We start from the raw sequence: 23,798 nt of genomic DNA, 5'->3' as shown, positions 1-23,798 counted from the left end.
CATTCATGTTTATTTTGTCTATTAGACGATTACTGCTACTACTGCTACTGCTATTACTACTACTACTACTACTACTACTACTACTACTACTACTACTACTACTACTACTACTACTACTACTACTACTACTACTACTACTTACTTCTACTACTACTACCTACTGCTAATACTACTTCTACTACTGCTACTGCTATTACTACTACTACTACTACTACTACTACTTATGCTACTGCTGCTACTACTACTTCTACTGCTACTACTGCTACTGCTATTACTACTACTACTACTACTACTACTACTACTACTACTACTACTACTACTACTACTACTACTACTACTTCTACTACTGCTACTGCTACTACTACTACTACTACTACTACTACTACTACTACTACTACTACTTATGCTACTGCTGCTACTACTACTTCTACTGCTACTACTACTACTAATGCTGCTACTTCTATTACTACTACTACTCCTACTACTACTATTACTACTACTACTACTACTACTGCTGCTACTACTACTACTACTACTACTACTACTACTACTTCTACTACTAATTCTGAGTGAGCTGGGAAATAGGTCTCCTTATTGAGCAGCCTGCCACTTTAACCTTTACACCTGCCACTTTAACCTTTACACCTGCTACTTTAACCTTTACGCTATCGCAGCCTCAACCCAACCCAACCTAAACATAATGTCTACCTTTCTTAGATTGAGCACCTCAAGGCCTACCAAGAGGACCAGGGCAAACTAGCTGGCGTCGACAAGTTCTACCTACTGCTGTTGGCCGTTTCATGGTAAGTGTTTGAGATCCCGACGCATGGCTACTGTACACCCCATCGGTACATTTGGTGAAATAAGTCTTTTCCTTACTATCCTTTGGACCATGTCTGTCTGTGAACCCCAGCTACCCTCTGAGGATCCAGTGCATGCTGCTCTGTGAGGAGACCACCTCTGCGTTAGAGATGCTGAAACCCAAAGCTCAGCTGATTGACGAAGCCTGTGAGAGTAAGTGTGGCACACGGCGGACTATTTCAACGACTACTCTCTCCGTGACGCCAGACGTCCTTGTGTGCTTTGCCCTGCCTTACGTTCCCACTGCGGACCTTCCCACTGCTCGCTAACCTGGGTTCAAGTGATACGACTTACATTCCCACTACTAACCCGGGTTCATGTGATATATCATATAGAATAGAATAGAATAGAATACCGGGCGGCTAGGTGGTGTAGTGGGCAAGGCGCTCGCCACCAATGCAGGAGACGCTGGGTTCGAGCCCAGCTCTCGGCATTGCTATCAGCTTGGCTGGTCGTTCATACTAACACAATTGGCAGTGTTAGGGGTGGGAAAGCTGGTGGGTGGGTCCTGGTCGTTGTAAACAGCGACTCCTACAGTTCGGTCGGGGCGCCTGCTCAGCGAGGATAGGATCTAAGGGGGGTAGTGTGATCCTTCCACACGTTACACCCTCTCAGTGAGAGTCCACGCTGCCAGGTGAAAAGAAGCGGTTGATTGGCTACACGTGTGTCGGAGGAAGCACGTTAGCACGTGATAGTCGTGATAGCCTCCACTCTCCCAGACCGACTGTGGGGGGTAGGTGCGCAGCGACCAGGAAGGGGATTGGGAATTGGCATAACGACTAACATTGGGATGGGAGAAAAACGGAGGAAAAAGGAGAGGTAAAAGAAAAGAAAAGAATAGAATAGAATAGAAATACTTTAATTATCCCGAGGGAAATTTGACACTACAAATCGCTCACATTAAACATTTAGACGGAACAAAGTCACAAATAAGAAATTGCAAATTGCCTAAGAATAAGAATAGAATAAAATATACAGTAAAAATATACAGAAGTCTACAGTAAGTGTAATATTGCACAGTGTTGTTTCAAAAGTAAAAGTCCAGGAAGATGGTAACTGTCACTCTGTGCTCAGTGATGCAGTGAGGCACAGTGATGCATTGTAAAGTCTGATGGCTGTCGGAATGAAGGACTTCCTGTGCCGTTCAGTGCTACATTTAGGGAGTGTGAGCCTATAGCACTGAACATGCTCCTCCTGTCAGCCAAGTCTGTGTATAGTGGGTGGGAGGGGTTTTCCCTGTTGGCCTGGAGCTTAGCAAGGCTCCTCCTCTCCGCCACCCTCGCTAGGGAGTCCAGCTCCACCCCAACCACGCTACTGGCCTTCCTGACCAGCTTATCCAGCCTGTTTGCGTCCCCTGCTCTCAGTCCGCTGCCCCAGCAGGTCACAGCGTACAAGAAGGCAAATATGACTTAAATTCCCACTACTGACCTGGGTTCATGTGATATATCATACGACTTACATTCCCACTACTGACCTGGGTTCATGTGATATATCATACGACTTACATTCCCACTACTGACCTGGGCCCTATTCCCCGTACCTGGTTCAACTAAGTCGATCAAAAGTCCCATTATCCAGATTCAATTAACCCGATGTTTGAATCCAGGCTTTCCCTGTTCCTCGAAGGTGGATTCGGTCTCGTTAATTCGAACCAGACTTGAAACTCAGGATAATTGCACGCGGCCGCCTCACCTGAAAAGACAGCAGGTGTAGATTGCAGAAATCCTGATTTTCCAACGGCATTGATTGATTGATTGATTGATTGATTTAAAACTTTATTAACAAGATTGCAGAATGGGTACAATACAGTACGGCTCAATAGCCTCGCAGAGAAGTTAAATGCATAATCTATACTATAGGCTAATTTTAAGTCCCTCATTACCCCAATCAATCAGATTATATTTCTTTAAATGTGCCTGCTGGCAGTAGGCTTAATGGAATGAATAATCAAATGAGATCTTGCTAGCGAAAATAATTAGTTCAACTCTTTCAGAATAAGGATAAAAACAAGCCCAAATAGTATATCTAATTGATACGAATTATATTATGAGGATATCTGTACTGTATGTGCTTAGGTATTATGTACTATATAAATACATGGTTCCCAAAGAGAGGCTTGGAGGGAGGCTTGCAGTTACACTATTAATCAGGTTTTAATCTGTTTTGGACATCATCCATACATGCATTGAATTGATTAACCTTTGGTTTATACCAGTGACACCTCATGTTCATCATCAGATAACAGTGCTTGAAAAGATAAATGCATTTTCTCAAATTCATTCATCAAAAACGTCAAAGGCTCATTCAATTTATCAAGTCACATCACGTCATCAAATCCATCAAACAGCGCATCTCCTCATATATTTTAAACCCAGTTACAATATCACAATAACGCGTGAATGTCACAGTGACAGTGATACAATTAAACAATCCACAGATTCAGATTCCTCATAATTCATATCCACAATCCACGCATAGACGCTTCAATGTATGCTTGAAATACACAGCGAAGAATATTAAACTAATCAGAGCCAAACGCCCGATAGGTTTCATTCATTAAAAATATCCCCGCAGGATTCACATTTGCAATGCGTCGTTATTAAAATAACCACATGCAGTGTATCGCGGCTCCGAGTGCCGTATCCGTATAAATATGATGTGCATTATTTAGGACAAAGTAAATCTATATGCTGAATGTGATTTATTATCAGCATCTTATGTATATTATTTTACATTTCAAAAGTCCCCTCTAGAAGAACGAAGCACAAAAACATAATTCAGAATGGTATAATGGGATCTAGACTGTGAGAATTATTTCAGGAAGCGAGCTGCATTTCTTTGCGAGGGTGTGGCCATGCAGGTTATCCAGCTAACTGAACTAAACTCTGTCCTCGACCAGGTTCAAACTTTCTGATCTGTTGCCATAGCGACTTAGACAATCCGACGTCGGGGAACGGAAATGTCTGGCTTAAGTCAAGCTACAGTATGCTGAAAATTATCCGGCTAACTCAGTTAGCCAGGTACGAGGAACAGGGCCCTGGGTTCATGTGATATGATGTGATATCAGAGCACTTGAACACTGAACTCTCCACACACAAGCACACATGAACACACACACAACACACACACTGTACACGCTCACACACTAGCAGCCACTTTAACATGAGCACACACACACTCATGCTGCACACGCTCACACTTATGGTCACTTTACAAAAGGAAAGGTCACTTTAAGAATAGTATAGTATAACTTGAGATTGTATAATATAGCATTGTATAGCAGTGTACATAAAGACCCAGTGCCTCATCCGTAGCTAACAGTGTATTGCACTACCACAGGACCTAGCATGTCCTACCATGCTCTGTAAATAACTCATGTACATATACCGATATGCCCTACTTTGTTTACTTGTTTTATTGCACAATGTCGTTCTATTGGATTCTTATTATATATTACTATTGTTATTACTATATTACTATTGTATTATGCACAATCGTTGCGGGCAAGACCCCCCGCATTTCATTGTATACTTGTATGCCGTGACAAATAAAACTCTTGACTTGACTTGACTATATCATACGACTTGCATTCCCACTACTGACCTGGGTTCATGTGATACGACTTACATTTTGATATTTCTGTTCAGGTCTGAGGAAGAGCACCCGTCTGCCAAGCTTTTGCAAGCTCATTCTGGACGTGGGAAACTTTCTCAACTACGTAAGGATCTTTACTGCCAATATGCATGCACCAGCTGTGGGAACCATCGTCTTTGATCAAATAATTGAAAATGTAGCCATTAGTAGGGTGATATGGACCCAGCAGGGGCCGCTAAACTTCAGTTCATGATTGGGCCATTTGATATGTGAATCAGAAACACTTTAAAGGTGAATACCACTGATTTTAAGAATTCACATTATGTTCTTTCTTTGCCGCAGGAGTTACAATATATATTGTGATAATATCGGGCGCGACAGTGACTCAGGAGGTAGAACAGTCGTCTGGTAATCCGGAGGTTCCCGGTTCGATTCCCACCCCACCCGGGCAGTGTGTCGAAGTGTCCTTGAGCAAGACACTTAGCCCCTAACTGCTCCCGATGAGACGGTCGGCACCTTGCGTGGTCGCCTCCGTCGTCGGTGTGTTAATGTGTGAGTGAATGGGTCAAATGCGAGGAACAAATTGTAAAGCGCTTTGGATAAAAGAGTTATATAAATGCAGCCATTTACCATTTATATGGACCCAGCAGGGCCGCGTGTATGGCTTCGACGACGGAACTGCATTTCCGCGTTCGAGTTTTGCGCTCTGATTGGCCAGGTCATGTGACATGTGCGCCAATCGTGGGACAGCAAGTTCTGCGCCTATTTCCGGGTCTAACAGCCTGCAAACTACCTGGCGTTCTATCGCCATGCTCTAAGACAAACTCTAACCTTAACCAACTTCGAAAGAGTGCCTAAGCTTAACCGTCGGAACCAGGGCAAGCGTTCTATCGCCATGCTCTAAGTCTAGACAAACTCTAACCTTAACCAACTTCGAACGAGCGCCTAAGCTTAACCGTCGGAATCAGGGCAGGCGTTCTATCGCCATGCTCTAAGACAAACTCTAACCTTAACCAACTTCGAACGAGCGCCTAAGCCTAACCAGTGTAGAAACTTGCGGTCCCACGATTGGGCGTACATGTCACATGACCAGAAATTACCTGGCCAATCAGAGACGCGGAAATGCAGTTCTGTTGTAGAAAGCATTCAGGCAGCAGGGCCGCTAAACACCAGTTATTGGTTGGACCATTAGATATGTGAATCAGAAACACTTTAAAGGTGAATACCGCTGATTTTAACATTATTATTATTATTATTATATCGTGGGGCCTCTGCTGATTCCCACCCCTGCTCTCCATACGTTTAGTGCTATGATCAGAATCAGAATCAGAAAGGTCTTTATTGCCAAGTATACTTTACACATACAAGGACTCTGCTTTGGATGTTACTGGTGCGACATTAGCAGACAGACATTAACAGACGGATAATGCAATAAAGTGGTGGAGTAAAGTAAAAAGAAATATGAGTTAAGTTAAGCACAATAGAATAATATATTTATGAAATAAAATATGGGCCAGGGCTGTACGGCTGTATAAGAGGTTGAATCAAATTATGTGGGATATAAACTAAATTAAATATAGCTCAATAGATGGATATAGTAAAAATTTTAGTACAAATAAAGTAGGAATAGGAATAGGCCAGGGCTGTGCAACTGGCAAGATGTGGTCAATTATACAATTATATACACTAATTAGAATGAAGTAACAATACAGTGGGCAAGTATATAGTCCAGTAGGGCGTGTTAATGTGACACAGTGGGGGGGGGGGGGGGGGGGGTCCTGAGCCTTGTTGATGAGGCTCACTGCAGAGGGGAAGAAACTGTTCTTGTGGCGTGAGGGTTTGGCCCTGATGGACCGCAGCCTCCTGCCAGAAGGGGAGTGACTCAAACCGATCGGTGCATCGGTTTGGTGCGCAGCATGGTACGGTAGGAAGTGTAAGGAGCCTCCAGTAGTGCGTTAGTCCACACTGTACCACGAGTCATGGTATAGGAAATGCATGAAACAAACATACCCATGGCCTCCCCCTCTGCGGCTCTTCCAGGGAAGTCACACGGGCAACGCCGACGGCTTCAAGCTGAGCACCCTGCTGAAGCTCGTCGAGACCAAGGCCAACAAGTCTCGCATCACTCTCCTGCACCACATCCTGGAGGTGAGAACGCCCGGGCAGGCCCTTCATTCAGCCCCTGTTTCCCTGAGCGGACTTGTTTTCCTCTCGTTTCCCTGAACTGTCTTGTTTCCCTGATCTGACTTGTTTCATTGAGCTGACTTGTTTCCCTGGTCTGACTTGTTTCATTGAGCGGACTTGTTTCATTGAGCTGACTTGTTTCATTGAGCTGACTTGTTTCATTGAGCTGACTTGTTTCCTTGAGCTGACTTGTTTCATTGAGCTGACTTGTTTCCTTGAGCTGACTTGTTTCATTGAGCTGACTTGTTTCCTTGAGCTGACTTGTTTCATTGAGCTGACTTGTTTCATTGAGCTGACTTGTTTCATTGAGCTGACTTGTTTCATTGAGCTGACTTGTTTCATTGAGCTGACTTGTTTCCTTGAGCTGACTTGTTTCCTTGAGCTGACTTGTTTCCTTGAGCTGACTTGTTTCCCTGAGTTGTCTTGTTGTCAATTTAAACCATGTATGTTGTACTTAGGATGTGCGTAAATATTGAAGTTATACTTGTGATGTATTTTTGGTTCCTTTTGTTTACCAAATAATACACTTTTAATATGTTTACTAAAGTACCACTTAGGTTTGGTAAACATCTCAGTTTGTGAAGATTACAAGATTACTCTTGTGGTTTATTAATGACTATCATACTAAACATGTGCTTTGAAATAATACATGAATACATTACAAATATAACCTCAGGGACTTCCGGTTTGACCGCGGAAGAACATGGCTGCTTAACTCACGAGCTCCCCGACAGCAAAATGATTTAGCCCCGGGAAACATTTATTAACAACACCAGGGTATATATTTAATAGGGATGACAGAAGGGGCTATCACGAGACGTAGGGCGACCACGATTACAACTGAAAAGGACGACGGAATGGCAGAGAATGACGAAGTAACGGGAGGAAAAGATGGCGACGATGACTGTGAACAAGAAGCCACGCTGTTGAACATATACAACGAGCTCAAAGACTTCAGAAAAGACAATGAGCGTCAGTTTCGGGAGATAAGGAATGACATGAACAAAATGAACGACAGGCTCGGTGAAACGGAGGGGAGAATCGGAGAAAATGAAAATGTGCTTGATGCGGCGACGGTTTTAATAAAAAAAACTGATACAGAGGCAGGCCGACATGGAGGCTAAACTGCTCGACCAAGAGGGCAGAACGAGGAGAGAGAACCTGTGGGTGTATGGTATCCCGGAGGAGAAAGAGGGAAAAGACATGCATGGATTTCTAGACGGCTTGTTTAAGGACGCACTCGGACTGCCTCATGACATGGACCTTCGTATCGAACGAGCACACCGGGCACTGGCCCCAAGGCCTAACAACCCACAGCTGAAGCCACGGTCAATCGTGGTTAAGTTTGGGAGTTACAAAATGAAGGAAGAGATAATACGCCGAACATGGCAGAAGAAGAACGTCTCATGTGGCAACGATCGCTTCTATGTCGACCATGACTTCCCCACTGAAATACTGAAGAAGCGAGGAGAATATGCCGAGGCCAAGAGAATAATGAAGGAGAAGAATCTCAAGTTCCAGACACCGTATCCAGCGAAGATGAGGGTATTCTACGAGGATGGCACCCGCCTGTACCAGAGCGCGGCGGAGGCGACGGCGGATATGGCAAAACGTGGATTCAAGATCACCGTGGTGAACCCGACTACCGACCCGGACCGAGAGGAGATAATGCGGCTGTCTACCTGGCAGACAATGGGAAGAAAACGGGGACCGGGGGACGACATGCAGGCGACGGGGACTGAACGCCCCACACAGCAGGGCAATGGTCATCACGGATACCGGGAGAAACTACAGGGATTCAGACGGGGACAGTCGGAGGCGGACAATTGAGATAAAGTTCATGAAGCGCATGGATACAGATAAGTCACGGGGGCATCGTCATAGAATAAATAACATCACAAAATGCCAATATGTATATAAAAGAAAAGACAAAAAAAAAAAAAATGGATTTGAAAAAAAAAAAAAAAAGAAAAAAAAAAAATATGTGTAATGAGAATAGAGGGCAATAGATAGGAGAATATGATAAAACTGTGGGAGGGGAAATATCCCGGATGGATACAGGAAAAGTATAACGAAATGAACCACAGGCCATTATGGCTATGTCATAGAAGTTACAATATACCAATATATATCTGAGAGATATACAAATGTTAATTGTTGGAAACGTTACCGTTTTGTCAAGTTCAGTTGAATTGATCGCACTGTATATAGATTACAGTGTGAGCCATACGTTACATCAGGGTATACAAGATAGTAGGGGCACAGTTTTGGGCAACCTGCCTTGTGCCATATGCACTCCTCTGTTAGTCGAGGGGGACCAAGGTGCATGGGTGAGTATCGATCTCACACTCGGTACGACTGTTCTATCTGGGGTCATATCGAACGTAGCTTGGGTAAATGTGGGGGGGGGGAATGTATTTATGTTTTTTTTATATGTTCTTTTTTATTTCATTGTATGCTATACTATTGTATATATATCTTCACAGTCTCAGGCACTAGAATACGTCCTGGATTGCACAGGGGAGATGCATTACGAGGAATATGGGGCTGATTAAAATAATATCGTGGAATATAGACGGATGTCATCATCCCATTAAGAGAAAAAAGATATTGACGTTCTTGAAACAAAAAAAGACAGATATTGCACTAATTCAGGAATCACACCTGGATGAGGAGGAGTCGGCCAAGCTTAAAAGGGATTGGGTGGGACAAATATACTATAGTACGTTCTCTTCTAGGAAGAGGGGGGTGGCAATATTGGTGAGAAAAAACTTAGACCTAAAGGTGCACAATAGTTTCTCACATGATGAGGGAAGATGGGTTATACTGGATGCTGATTTAGAGGGACAGAGGACTACTTTAGCTAATATATATGCGCCCAACGGGTCATCCTCAGACTTTTTCCATGAGGTATGTGAGGTGATCAGGAAAATAGGGAATAGCAACGTAATCATAGGGGGGGACTTCAACTTGGTTGGAAACACCTTAATGGACAGATCGTATCAACCCAGGACCGCTGACAACACAGGGAGACTGGCGGTTGGTGTTCTGATAGAGGAATTGGGTCTAGTGGATATTTGGAGGGTTATGAACCCACAAGAAAGAGACTACACGTTTTACTCTCACCCGCATTCCTCATACTCTAGAATAGATTATTTCCTGATCTCTAGCGCACTGGTAGAACAGGTGGCAAGTACTGGGATAGGGAACATTGTAATATCTGACCATGCTCCGGTTGATTTAGTGATCACATCCATGGAAGAAGGGCAACGATCTCGGAGATGGCGATTCAATAACCTGATGTTAAATGATGAAGGATCGTGTGCGTACATTAGAACTATATTTAAGGAATTTTGGGAACTTAATGAAGGGTCAATAGATGATAGTGGCATAATGTGGGACACATGTAAAGCTTACATGAGAGGACGACTCATACAATACGGTGCGATACTAAAAAGGGCAGAGAAACAAAAAATGACAGCGTTAGATGAGGAAATTAAAATACTCTCGAAACAGCACAGTCAGAGACCAGACCCAGAAACGTGGAGAAACCTAAGCAAATCCAAATACGAATTGAACAACATATATCAAAAGAAGGCTGAATATGCGTTATTTAGGACCAACCAAAGATATTATGAACAAGGGGAGAGAGCGGGTAAAATACTAGCGAATCGGGTTAAACAAATGCATAATCAAAATATTATATCCTCGATTCGTAATAAAGATGACAAGATCATTACAGACAAAAAGGAAATTAATAATGTTTTCAGGTGCTTCTACCAGGACTTGTATACCCCACAGAAGGCGGTGGATCAGCTAAAAATGGACGCGTTCTTCGACAGAATCAAATTACCGTCATTATCGAAACAACAGATAAAATCAATGGAGGGGGGGGTCTCGATAGAAGAAATACACGCGGCAATCAACAGCCTTAAATTGGGTAAAGCGCCAGGAGACGACGGGTTTACTCCCGATTTCTACAAACAATTCAGTGATATAATCGCTCCGAGACTATTAAAAGTATATGAGGATTCATTGTTAAAGGGGGGCTTGCCCACTAGCTTGAGATCTGCCACTATTACATTACTACAGAAAAAGGGCAAAGACCCTCAATGCTGTGGAAGCTATAGACCTATATCCCTGAGCAATTTGGAAGAAAAAGTATTGGCAAAGATACTTGCGAATAGAATAGAAGATGTATTACCAACTCTGGTGCATTCAGATCAAGTGGGCTTTGTGAAGGGGAGAAACTCAGCTGATAATATCCGCAGACTCCTACACATAATGTGGAAGGTCAGGAATGATGTAGAACCTACAGTGGCCTTCTCATTGGATGCCGAAAAGGCCTTTGATAAGGTGGAATTTGCATTCTTATTTCACACACTAGAGCGCTTCGGGTTCGGACCATCGTTTACCGGGTGGGTAAAACTGTTATACACAAATCCGATGGCATCAGTATTGACCAACGGGATCGTATCCTCGCCCTTTAACCTAGGGCGGGGGACGAGACAAGGTTCTCCGCTTTCTCCCCAAATGTTTGCGCTCTTCCTCGAACCACTTGCTATCGCACTAAGGACTAATCAGGACATCAAAGGGATAATAGCGGGACAGGTAGAACATAAATTATTTTTGTATGCGGACGATATCTTATTGGTATCCAGCAATCCCCGAACAGCAGCTGGGGTCATTGGAACTATTATCGAGTCCTTCTCCGAAATATCTGGGTACACAATCAACTGGAGCAAGTCAGAAGCAATGCCTCTCTCTAAATGTTGTCCCCCTGATATCAGAAGGGGGTGGCAATACAGATGGATGCCGTCAGGGTTGATATACCTAGGAATAAAGCTGATCCCAGGTCTGAAAGAGTTGATGCAAGCCAATATTGCCCCTATAATCGAACACATTAGTGCTCTGACCCAGAATTGGGCCAAGATGAATATGTCCCTCCTGGGAAAGATAAACCTAGTAAAAATGATATTGGCTCCCAAATTAAATTATATCCTATATATGTTGCCGCTGACTCTCCCGACCCAGTTACTCAAACAGTATGACAAAGTCATTAATGTATATCTGTGGGGGGGCAAAAGGCCGCTATTTGGACGGGCCAAAATGTATGCAGCAAAGGAAAATGGCGGCTTATCCCTGCCTAAACTAGACTGGTATCACTATGCATTCTCGCTCTCCCAGCTCTCCAAACTGAATCACTCGTCTGAGGAGGCACCTGCTTGGGTCAAGATGGAGGAGGAAATGATATATCCCTCATCTCTGGAATCCTTCCTGACACAATCAGACAGACCTATACCTTTTAAAAACCCTTTAATGGCATTTATCAGGGAAACTTGGAATCAATCGCACAAAATGACTGGTGATAGCCCATACTTAACTACGAGAGCCTCTATATGGTATAATAAGAAACTAAAGATTGGTAAGAAATCAGTCATATGGGACGATTGGATTAAAAGGGGGATACATGTACTAGGTGATATAGCCGGGGAGGATGGGGTCTTGCCTTTTGAGGATATTAAAGAGGATTTTGATATAGATAATAAAAACTTTTATAAATTCCTACAGATTAGACATTGTATATCGTCATCAATAGGAGGACCAAAGTCTGGCCCGATTACTGCAATTCAAGAAATATTCTATAAAGGATGGCGTAGGAAAGGCGGTGCGTCAAGATTTTATGATGTTATAAGAGAATACAATGCACCCAAATTGGCGGGTCTGAGATTGAGCTGGGAGAACGATGTACGTGAGGATATTACTGAGGAAATGTGGGAGAAACTGGTGTCCAAATGGAGTAAATTCTCTAGGGAGGCGCAATCACAACTTATTTTTTACAAAGTGTTGAACAGAAGCTATTGGACGCCTAGTAAACTGGCCAGACTGAAATTAAGGGACAGTGACATCTGCTGGAGATGTGAGAAGGAGACAGGCACTTTACTGCACATGTTGTACGAATGTGAGAAGGTCCGGAAAATGTGGGATCAAATTGTGATATTCCTAAGTAAGGTCTTGAATGTGAAGATAAATAACGCCCCAATGGCATGTGTTTTGGGTATAGTACCGAAAGGGATTAAACTGCCTAAATACCGGGGAATGTGGTATAGAATGGCCATGATATCAGGATGTAGAATTGCATTACGACATTGGAAATCACCTGTTGATATTACTTTTAAAGAATGGATGGAACTAATGTTCCGGACAGCATCATATGAAAGGGTGACGTATAGAGTCGCAGGGAGAGAGGATATTTTCGCTGAGGTATGGGACAGTTTTCTACACCTGACTGAACGGTCTGGGGACAAGTGATTAAGATGGGATTACAATATTATCAAGGATGAATATGAAAAAGGGGATTTGATCTGATGGTACTTGTGCTTTATAATGTATTGTGTATATATGTACATATATTTTATGTCCGGATGGTGTGTCTATGGAACGGTCACTGTCTCTATCACACTCACATGTGCGCAGGTATAGCCGCATACAAGTATCTAGGATACACATATTCATATGTGTACATAATAGGTTTACACACACTCATATACACAAGGATAAGGTATACACGTCAGGGGCACACATACATGCACATACTCATTTATAGGAAATAGGCATACACATACCTACATATACACATAGTTGAAATATAAGCTTTCACTGACACATAAGGGGGATACACATGTATATAGGAGACACACACATACGTAGCTGAGACGCACATATATATACACATCTGAGATATACACTCACATAGGGGGCAGAGGCACACATGGATACGAAACACACACAAGAGATAGGAGTACAGTCACATACCAGGAAGATGCACACACACACATATGAGGCATGTACACATGCTTACGTGATACACGTACCCACATACATGTGTCGGAGACATGCGTGCATGCATGTTATCATGCACAACTGCATATGTCTGGGGCGCTTTCTCTCACATGCAATATGGATGCAGCACATACCTGCTCGAAGGTAGTTCGGTCTACATGCAAGGTATATATATCAGGGATGTATACGCATAATGTATAGTATAGTATGTTTCTTTTTTCGTAAGTCTTTTTTTATTTTCCATGTCAGTTATTAATGTATTTGTATGAGTCCTTTACATGTTTTGTATGTTCTTACAAAAAAGAAAAAGGCAAATCCTGGAAATTGAATATGATGATGTGGAAAGAGATGTTTGGAATGTTGGAGAGATTTGTGCAAAAAATAAAAATATAATAACAAGTATAACCTCAGAAAAGTACATATACATATTCATACATACTAAAATATATATATATTATTTATTTATTTTTTACTTGGGATTAACTTTATTTTTTTTTTATCCACTTTTTCTCCCATTTTTCTATATTTTCTCCCATCCCAATTTCTTATCATCCAATTCAACCCTCCCCTGTCACGAACGCTGTTTCTTGCCTCCCACAAGCCGGCTGCAATGTGGACTAAGTCATACATAGCACAAGTCCCCTCCGGTATTTGAGGTAACAGCAGTCGCATCTTTTCACCTGCGCAGCTCGATCTCTCAGTGGCGAGGAGTAACGCGTGGGAGGCTCACGCTGCCCCCGACACTTCCTGATTCTACTGCGCAGGCGCACCAACCGACCTGTAGGAGTCGCTGTCCACAACGCCCGATCCCCACCCATCAGTTTCCCACCCCCTAATACGGCCAATGTGTATTGGTATGAACGACCAGCTAAACTGAAAGCAATGTGGAGCGCTGGGCTCGAACAGGCGAGCCCAGCGTCTCTGCATTCGTGGCGAGCGCCTTGCCCACTACGCCACGTAGCCGCCACTTGGGATTAACTTTATAATCTTTTGCCCATTTGAACCAATTGTGTGATGCGTTTTTGAGCATTTGTAGAGCAATTAAAACCAAATCATTGTTTTTTTTAAGGTATATGATTGAAATATGTTTATTTGATAATCAAGTCACTAGTGGTAAGTGGACCAATTATTTAGCACTAAACAGCTGCCGGTTTTCTACCCTGCCTGCTCCTGTAAATGATAATTGGAGTAACATGAATGGCGGAATGGGACTGTGTTCCGTGGAATATGTTTTTAATACATGGCGATGCATGCTCTCACCAGCACCTTAGTTAGAACACTGCTGTGTAACAGGGAATCTACCACCTTTATTTTTATTTGGCGTTGATTCTGTGATCTGCAGGAAGTGGAGAACAACCACGCTGACCTGCTCAACCTGCCAGATGATTTGGAGATCTGCGAAAAGGCCGCAGGGTAATGAATGACCACACACTCTCATTGACTCCTAAGCATTGTGGGGGCGACAGTGGCACAGGAGGTAGAGTGGTCGTCTGGTAATCGGAAGGTTCCCGGTTCGATTCCCACTCTTCCCGGGCAGTGTGTCGATGTGTCCTTGAGCGAGACACTTAACCCCTAACTGCTCCTGCATGGTTGCCTCCGCCGTCGGTGTGTGAATGTGTGAGTGAATGGGTCAAATGTGAGGAACAAAATTGTAAAGCACTATATAAACCATTTACTGTAGGCGGCTGGGTGGCGCAGCGGACATTGCGCTCGTCACCCACGCAAGAGACACCGGTATCGAATCCGGCTGTCAGCGTTGCCTCCGGCTTGGGCCGGCCGTCATACTGACTCAATTGGCAGAGTCAGCGGGAGGGAAGTCGATGGGTGGTAGTCTGGTCGTTGTGAACAGCGACTCCTACAGGTCGGTTGGCGCGCCTGCATAGCAAAGTCAGGAAAATGGCGGGGGCAGTGTGAGCCTGGCTGGTGAAAAGATGTGACTGGCTGCCTCCACATGTATTGGAGGGGACATGTGATGGGCTTCTATCCACCCTACAACCGGCCAGTGGGGGGCACATGCAAGCAACGATCAAGACAGGGGAGGGGAGAATTGGCACGGCTAAATTGGGATGGGAGAAAAATAGAAAAAGGAGGAGAAAAAAAGTGGATTAAAAAAAATTACCATTTTACCATTGTGATATACTGCAAACAAGTAGTCGCTGGTTCATTAGCTACAGCACTCGTTTCATGAGTCATTCCTTCATTAACTGAGTTATTCGCGTGGTCGTAGTTTGCTATGTAAAAGGTATCAGATTGACATTAGTTAGCTATGGTAACAACATTAGGACCAACGGTAACAACAATGGTAACAATATTACGACGTTAGATATCGTTTTGTTAAAGGAAAACTCCAACATTTTGGGAAATTAGCTTATTTAACATCTTCCCTGGAGTTAGACAAGAAGATACATACCTTTTTTGTCTCTGTGCGTGCATTTAGCTTAGGGAACAGTCGCTCCGTTAGCATAGCTTAGCCTCATCACTGGAAGTGAGGCGGATCCGGAGCCTTACAGTGTATAGTTTGATTGATTGATTGAAAAGTTTATTAACAGATTGCAGAATACACTCCAAATACAACTCCAAAACGTTCATGTAAACATGTTGTGACCTGTGTATTCACCACGTGGAGAAATAAAAAATAATTGAATTAGACAATTACGTTTTATAAGCAAATATACTCGAATTTTTTTTTTGCCCAACCACTCCTCTCTGAGCGCAGCCAGTGATTTCAACGTGACGCCGTGTTTGTTTACATTCTCATTCATTCAAAAGATCCGAACCGATTGAAGTTTATGGATACCATGACTTGAAATCCTCTTACCTTGACGATTAAAAGCCTCCCCAATTTAGAAAACAGTAATCCAATGGCTGGTATATTGTTATACTGGACGCTCTGAGCTAACCGGAGCTAACGCAGAACAGGAGGATGGTAAAGCATATATAATGACTTCCTTTCTGGGGTTGTCAAAATAAAAGTGCGACGTTTATAGCAGCGGAAAACGTTTATTTTGTTTATTTTGTACATTATCTAACGTTAACACGAACCTAAACTAACTTTAGGTTAGTTGTAACGTTAACACTGCCTTCCTTCACCGGCCCGTTTGTTTTTCATTCCCTGTAGATAAAACCCATCTTGATTTTTCAAAACACCATGGCTCTCTGCTCATATTATTTACGGATGCACTATCTGTTCGTTTTTATTTGGCTTAAAAGATCAAAACAACCGTATGTGCACAGTGAACTCACATCTTTCTCCTAATCGCTGTTTCTCCTTCAGCGCTGGTTCGCCTCATGACCGCTCGACTCGGCGCTCTCTCCCAGGGCTGGCCGGCCTTGCTTCGATCATGATTCTCCCACACACGATGACTGTTGTCCACTGTCGCCCCATTATTGAAAAAGTCTTTATCCGTTGTTTTTATCTCTTGCAAATCCGGCTGTCATCGGCAACCAACTGTTCCCGTTGTTTTTATCTCTTGCAAATCCGGCTGTCATCGGCAACCAACTGTTCCTGTTGTTTTTATCTCTTGCAAATCCGGCTGTCATCGGCACCAACTGTTAGATCCTGATCAAACTGGCCAGTATCACGTCTTCGTCTGTTTGGCTCTCCATCCAATTCCTCTGCGTTGTGTCATTTTAATGGTCCTGACGTCTCCTATACTGGCTGATAAGATCCTTATCTCTCCCCGTTAGTACAATCCGCAAACCATAATAATTCTCCACCTCCGTAAGAATTCGACACTTCGACAACGTGAAATACCTTACAAGGAAAAGCGTTGTTTATTGCTATAAACAGGAACCTCAGCTCAGATGTTAACAGATTGTATTGTCCTTGCAAAGTCTATTCTAATGACCTTTTGGTGTGTTCAGTCTATCTAATGATCTTTCAGTCCAGTCTATTGTCCCTCTGTCTCTCAATCCAACAGTGGTCAGGCCTGTTCGTTAGCCAAGACCATCCTCGTGGTAGCCGAAGCTAATGATGATGTGGCATTCTCCCCTCAATCTATACATCACATACATTGAAAAAGCACCCCAAATCCTTCACCTCCGTCCTCGCTGAGTGACAGGAATAGCCTATGGTACATGTACATTATAGTGAAATGCTTGGTTCTGTATGACCCTCCTGAGATTGCGCTTCCTACAACGGTAAAAGTAAAAGACCAACAATATACAAAATATACAATATACAAGACTAAATTGTACAAAATGCTAAAATGAGGTAGAAGTGGTAGTGCAAATGTGTAAGAATAAATAGATAAACTACGGTGTGATGTTTGAAAAGTGTTCAAAGTGAATGTTTAAAGTGAGTGTGAGCATGTGGATGTAGTGTTGTCACGATACCAACAGTTTGACACAGATACCAGCCTAAGTATCACGATACTGGTTCTAAAATGATACTGTACCATGGCAAAAACCTAAAATAACAGGAAAAGTAATGGAATATAATATTAGATGAGAGAACATGGACATTTTTTATAAACAGTGCAGACACTCTTGACATTCCCACTACATAAAGCGTGCTCTCTCTCTCACACACACACTGCTCCCGTCACGCATCCACTCAACTCATAGAAAATACGGCATCAGGCTATTATTCTAAAAGTATCGATACCAATAAAATGGAGTATTGGACCATTTTTAACAGCTGGGTATCACGATACTTTTCTAGTATCGGTGTACCGTGCAACAACCCTATGTAGATGATGTGTGCAATGAATGATGCTAATGACGCTTATCCCCCACAGAATAGATCTGGAGTTCATCCAGTCTGAGGCCAGCTCCCTCATTAAACGGCTTAAACAAACGGAGAAAACAGTGGAAGCTTCCTCTGTGGACGACATCAAGGAGCAATACCTCACCGCTTTGACAGTAGGAACACCAGCTTAATTTCTTTGTTTGATGTGATTTTAAGATTTTAAGAGTATCAGGCTTATCTTTTATCCGTCTTACTCTTAATTGTACTAAAGAACCATATATTGTAACTCTTGTTTAGACATTCTTCGTTCAGCCCATGTATTTGCAGTTGATAAGTCAATCCAAACCACTTGGGAGTGTGAATGAGATGCATCAGCAGAATCAACCACTACTGTCTTTAACTATGAATGAACACAACACTCTAACTTACCATCTTTAGATAATAAAGTACTCAACCACTACTGTCTAACTATGAATGAATACAACACTATAACTTACCATCTTTAGATAATAAAGTACTCAACCACTACTGTCTTTAACTATGAATGAATACAACACTATAACTTACCATCTTTAGATAATAAAGTACTCAACCACTACTGTCTTTAACTATGAATGAACACAACCCTCTAACTTACCATCTTTAGATAATAAAGTACTCAACCTCTACTGTCTTTAACTATGAATGAACACAACACACTAAATTACCATCTTTAGATAATAAAGTACTCAACCTCTACTGTCTTTAACTATGAATGAACACAACACTCTAACTTACCATCTTTAGATAATAAAGTACTCAACCACTACTGTCTTTAACTATGAATGAACACAACACTATAACTTCCATCTTTAGATAATAAAGTACTCAACCTCTACTGTCTTTAACTATGAATGAACACAACACTATAACTTACCATCTTTAGATAATAAAGTACTCAACCTCTACTGTCTTTAACTATGAATGAACACAACACTCTAACTTACCATCTTTAGATAATAAAGTACTCAACCTCTACTGTCTAACTATGAATGAATACAACACTATAACTTACCATCTTTAGATAATAAAGTACTCAACCTCTACTGTCTTTAACTATGAGCTAACACAACACTCTAACTTACCATCTTTAGATAATAAAGTACTCAACCTCTACTGTCTTTAACTGAATGAGCACAACACTTAACTAACCATCTGCAGATAATAAAGTTTGAAAACACTGTTCCTCTGGAAACAATTATCATGATATACATGCAGTTGCATTTTTAGAACGGATAATGAAATGCCTATTACTATACAGTGATAATTATTTAATTCATTAATTTATACCATTCAATACCAGAGTGGTGAAAGGCAGACTTTTATTGGTGCTTTTATGCCTGAAATAAAGTAGACACCTGTGTTATTAGCAGGCTTCCGTCTGCATGTTGCCAGATCATGAACTCTCGTACTGCAACTGTCTTTGTAGGAAAACCTGCAGAGCTGTGGTAAGCTGGAGGAGCTGTTTGCATCTATCGAAGAGAGGAAAATGGACCTGGCGACGTATCTGTGTGAGAGGTCATCCAGCTTCTCACTGGATGAGCTGTTCACCACCACCAAGACCTTCAGGGGCTTGTTCCAGAAAGCCATCAAGGTTGACCACAAACAGCCAAGGGACCTGTCTAAAACCCTGCCCTCTTTTCTCGATCCCCCGATCACAACCGTTGCTGTCCAAGGGAAGAAGAAAAGAGGGAGGGGTTTGAGATGGAGGTCAATTCATTCAAATCCACTGGAAATGAGAGTTGTGTGATGATTATTATTCCTGTTTAGAACATGGGCATGTATATAAAGGTTATATTCTGCCTTTTGAAAATACGATTTGATTTCCTGCTTTGATTATTCAGACTTTGATCTCAGTCTTGTCTTGTGCCTTACATTAAAAGAACGCGCCAACATTATGGGAAATGTGCTTTACCATCTTCTCCAGAGTCAGACAAGAGGATACTGTAGATACCAATTTCCTCTCTGTGCTTAGCACAAATGAATGCAAGTGGATACGGACCACTAGCCGCACTTAAAACTCTGGGAGAGTTAGTGTTTTTGGCCAACAGCTACAGTAGGCTAGCTGGTCTGTATCCACTTCCATTCACTGGTGCTAAGCTAGGCTAACTTCCTTTCTGTGGGTTCAGTAGAACCTACAGACAGGAAATTGGTATCTTATCAATTACCTCTGGAGAAGACTGTGCTCCTTTAAAGGGGAACTCCAACATTTGGGGAAATTTGCTTATTTAACATCTTCCCTGGAGTTAGACAAGAAGATACATACATTTTTTGTCTCTGTGCGTGCATTTTAGCTTTGGGAATAGACGCTCCGTTAGCATAGCTTAGCTTCATCACTGGAAGTGAGGCAGGACAGTAGCCTTACAGTGCCTTACAGTGTATTGCAAGGTCTGACATTGACCAAATTTGATATGCATGACCTTGGTGGGCTCTAGGTCAACTCCTGAAAAGGGGGTCAATGTCAGACCTTGCAATCAAAAGTTAGGGGGCGCACTGAAATTATGGCAAGGGTTATTAGCCCCCTAACTTTTGATTGCAAAGTCTGACATTGACCCCCTTTTCAGGAGTTGACCTAGAGCCCACCAAGGTCATGCATATCAAGTTTGGTCAATGTCAGACCTTGCAATACACTGTAAGGCACTGTAAGGCTACTGTCCTGCCTCACTTCCAGTGATGAAGCTAAGCTATGCTAACGGAGCGTCTATTCCCAAAGCTAAAATGCACGCACAGAGACAAAAAAGGTATGTATCTTCTTGTCTAACTCCAGGGAAGATGTTAAATAAGCTAATTTCCCAAAATGTTGGAGTTCCCCTTTAAGCTAGACATTTCTAAATCAGTCTTCAGTTTGCTTTCCTACTATCAGTAATGGGTTGGCTCTGGTCTATTCCTTCATGGTTAGTTAGTACAGCAGTATGGTTTCTCTTCTACAATTGCTGTTTCTCCCACCACCAGGACAACCATAGCTGGAAAGAGCAAGCCATCAAGGCGGACAAGAGACAGAAACAGAGGGAAGAGGAGGCCAAACAGAATGGAGAAAGCGGCAAGATGAGTGAGTGAAACATCCCGTGGAATTTATCTCGAGCCCTGCCCTCTTTTCTTCATCCTCCAATCACAACGGACACGGAGCAATGTGATCTCATAACATTGGATCTACACAAAAGTAACTGAAAGTAATCGGATAACGTTGCTCAGCTGGAGTATTACAATGGATGATGTTACCGATTTTAAATTTTTCGACTTGCTAATCGCTAATCTGTAATGGAATTACAGACATTATATTCCACAGTCCTGCATAGTATCAGTCAAGACATTCCATGGCCCTGCAGACTGTGCTCATAACGTCAGGGGTTTAAGCCCAGCTCTACTCAACGAACTAACATTCTAACTGTATGGAAGAGTAGAGACGGGAGCTCTACTCAACGAACTAACATTCTAACAGTATGGAAGAGTAGAGACGGGAGCTCTACTCAACGAACTAACATTCTAACAGTATGGACAGGAGCTCTACTCAACGAACTAACATTCTAACTGTATGGAAGAGTAGAGACAGGAGCTCTACTCAACGAACTAACATTCTAACTGTATGGAAGAGTAGAGACAGGAGCTCTACTCAACGAACTAACATTCTAACAGTATGGAAGAGTAGAGACGGGAGCTCTACTCAACGAACTAACATTCTAACAGTATGGATAGGAGCTCTACTCAACGAACTAACATTCTAACTGTATGGAAGAGTAGAGACAGGAGCTCTACTCAACGAACTAACATTCTAACTGTATGGAAGAGTAGAGACAGGAGCTCTACTCAACGAACTAACATTCTAACAGTATGGAAGAGTAGAGACGGGAGCTCTACTCAACGAACTAACATTCTAACTGTATGGAAGAGTAGAGACGGGAGCTCTACTCAACGAACTAACATTCTAACTGTATGGACAGGAGCTCTACTCAACGAACTAACATTCTAACTGTATGGAAGAGTAGAGACGGGAGCTCTACTCAACGAACTAACATTCTAACAGTATGGAAGAGTAGAGACGGGAGCTCTACTCAACGAACTAACATTCTAACAGTATGGAAGAGTAGAGACAGGAGCTCTACTCAACGAACTAACATTCTAACAGTATGGAAGAGTAGAGACAGGAGCTCTACTCAACAAACTAACATTCTAACAGTATGGAAGAGTAGAGACAGGAGCTCTACTCAACGAACTAACATTCTAACAGTATGGAAGAGTAGAGACAGGAGCTCTAGTCAACGAACTAACATTCTAACAGTATGGAAGAGTAGAGACAGGAGCTCTACTCAACGAACTAACATTCTAACAGTATGGAAGAGTAGAGACAGGAGCTCTACTCAACGAACTAACATTCTAACAGTATGGAAGAGTAGAGACGGGAGCTCTACTCAACGAACTAACATTCTAACAGTATGGAAGAGTAGAGACAGAAGCTCTACTCAACGAACTAACATTCTAACAGTATGGAAGAGTAGAGACGGGAGCTCTACTCAACGAACTAACATTCTAACTGTATGGACAGGAGCTCTACTCAACGAACTAACATTCTAACTGTATGGAAGAGTAGAGACGGGAGCTCTACTCAACGAACTAACATTCTAACAGTATGGAAGAGTAGAGACGGGAACTTACTCTGCTCAACTAACTCACATTCTAACTGATATTATCGGATGATATTTGCTTATTATAAAACGGGTAGCTCAAATCAAGCGATATGATTGGTTTATAGCCATGGTATAATGAGCGTATATCCACAGCTATGATTCTAAGGGTCTGTCAGAACTACGCCCCTTAGCTGTGATATAATAACCATATACCATGGCCTGTTGTGAGCTATTGCTTAATTATCATCTATATAATATTGGTATCGGCATGTATGTTACAGATATCCCGCCGGTTGATTAGCCATCTTTTATTGGCTCTAGCGGGCATTTTTTTAAGGTAGTGTGAAGATAGTGGTATCATATGAAAGTGGAGATCTTAAGAAATCCATATACCAGCCATATCATGGCTCACGGGTAGATATTGCTCCAAATTCAAACTAGATTTTGATACTGGGAAAAAACGTGCACAGCCATTTTCAAAGGCTCTCGAACTCTCACCGCAAGATAATCTGAATGAAATGGACTCACTGGGACCACACAAGTATCTTCACACAGCATGCATAATATTAATCAATTGCTCCAAGAGATATTCAAATCGTTAATATTTGAATGTGTATGTGTTTCCCTCCCTCCCACCCTCAGCCCGTAGGACCCAGCCGGTGCAGGAAGAGGGCTGCATCATGGACAACTGCTTGGCAGATATCAAGAGGGGTTTTACTCAGAAGAAGCGACCCGTCGGGGTCGGCCTGCGCTCTGCTGGCAGGGCAAGGCACAGCCGTTATGCCGGTAAATACTACTTTAGATGGGACTGGCCAGGCGTTGATGCATTATGTTGACTAAATGATATATCTGTAAAATGTTCCTCACATTATGGTCTTCCGGAAAAATTAATCATGCAAAATTGTTGTGATGTAACTGTCAGACATTATTAAGTCATAAATCAGTGGATCAAAACCTTATCGATC

At 42.5% G+C, this 23,798-nt stretch overlaps 1 protein-coding gene across 5 annotated transcripts in view; it reads left to right on the top strand.

The window, feature by feature from the left end:
* Positions 1–23,798, top strand: part of LOC311228813 (inverted formin-2-like) — a 94,901-nt gene that overhangs the window by 61,346 nt on the left and 9,757 nt on the right. For all 5 annotated transcript variants that reach the window (XM_084314762.1, XM_084314765.1, XM_084314763.1 and 2 more), the window contains 9 exons: positions 718–803; positions 914–1,014; positions 4,509–4,579; positions 6,496–6,603; positions 14,825–14,895; positions 18,222–18,345; positions 19,641–19,805; positions 21,164–21,260; positions 23,476–23,619. In XM_084314762.1, the coding sequence (XP_084170888.1) occupies positions 718–803; positions 914–1,014; positions 4,509–4,579; positions 6,496–6,603; positions 14,825–14,895; positions 18,222–18,345; positions 19,641–19,805; positions 21,164–21,260; positions 23,476–23,619 (967 nt within the window). The remainder of the gene's footprint in view (positions 1–717; positions 804–913; positions 1,015–4,508; positions 4,580–6,495; positions 6,604–14,824; positions 14,896–18,221; positions 18,346–19,640; positions 19,806–21,163; positions 21,261–23,475; positions 23,620–23,798) is intronic.

This window comes from Notolepis coatsorum (genome assembly GCF_963971535.1).
Source record: "Notolepis coatsorum genome assembly, chromosome: 5".
NCBI lineage: Eukaryota > Metazoa > Chordata > Actinopteri > Aulopiformes > Paralepididae > Notolepis > Notolepis coatsorum.
Note: the sequence above shows the minus strand (reverse complement) of the source record. Positions and strands in the feature narration are given on the sequence as shown.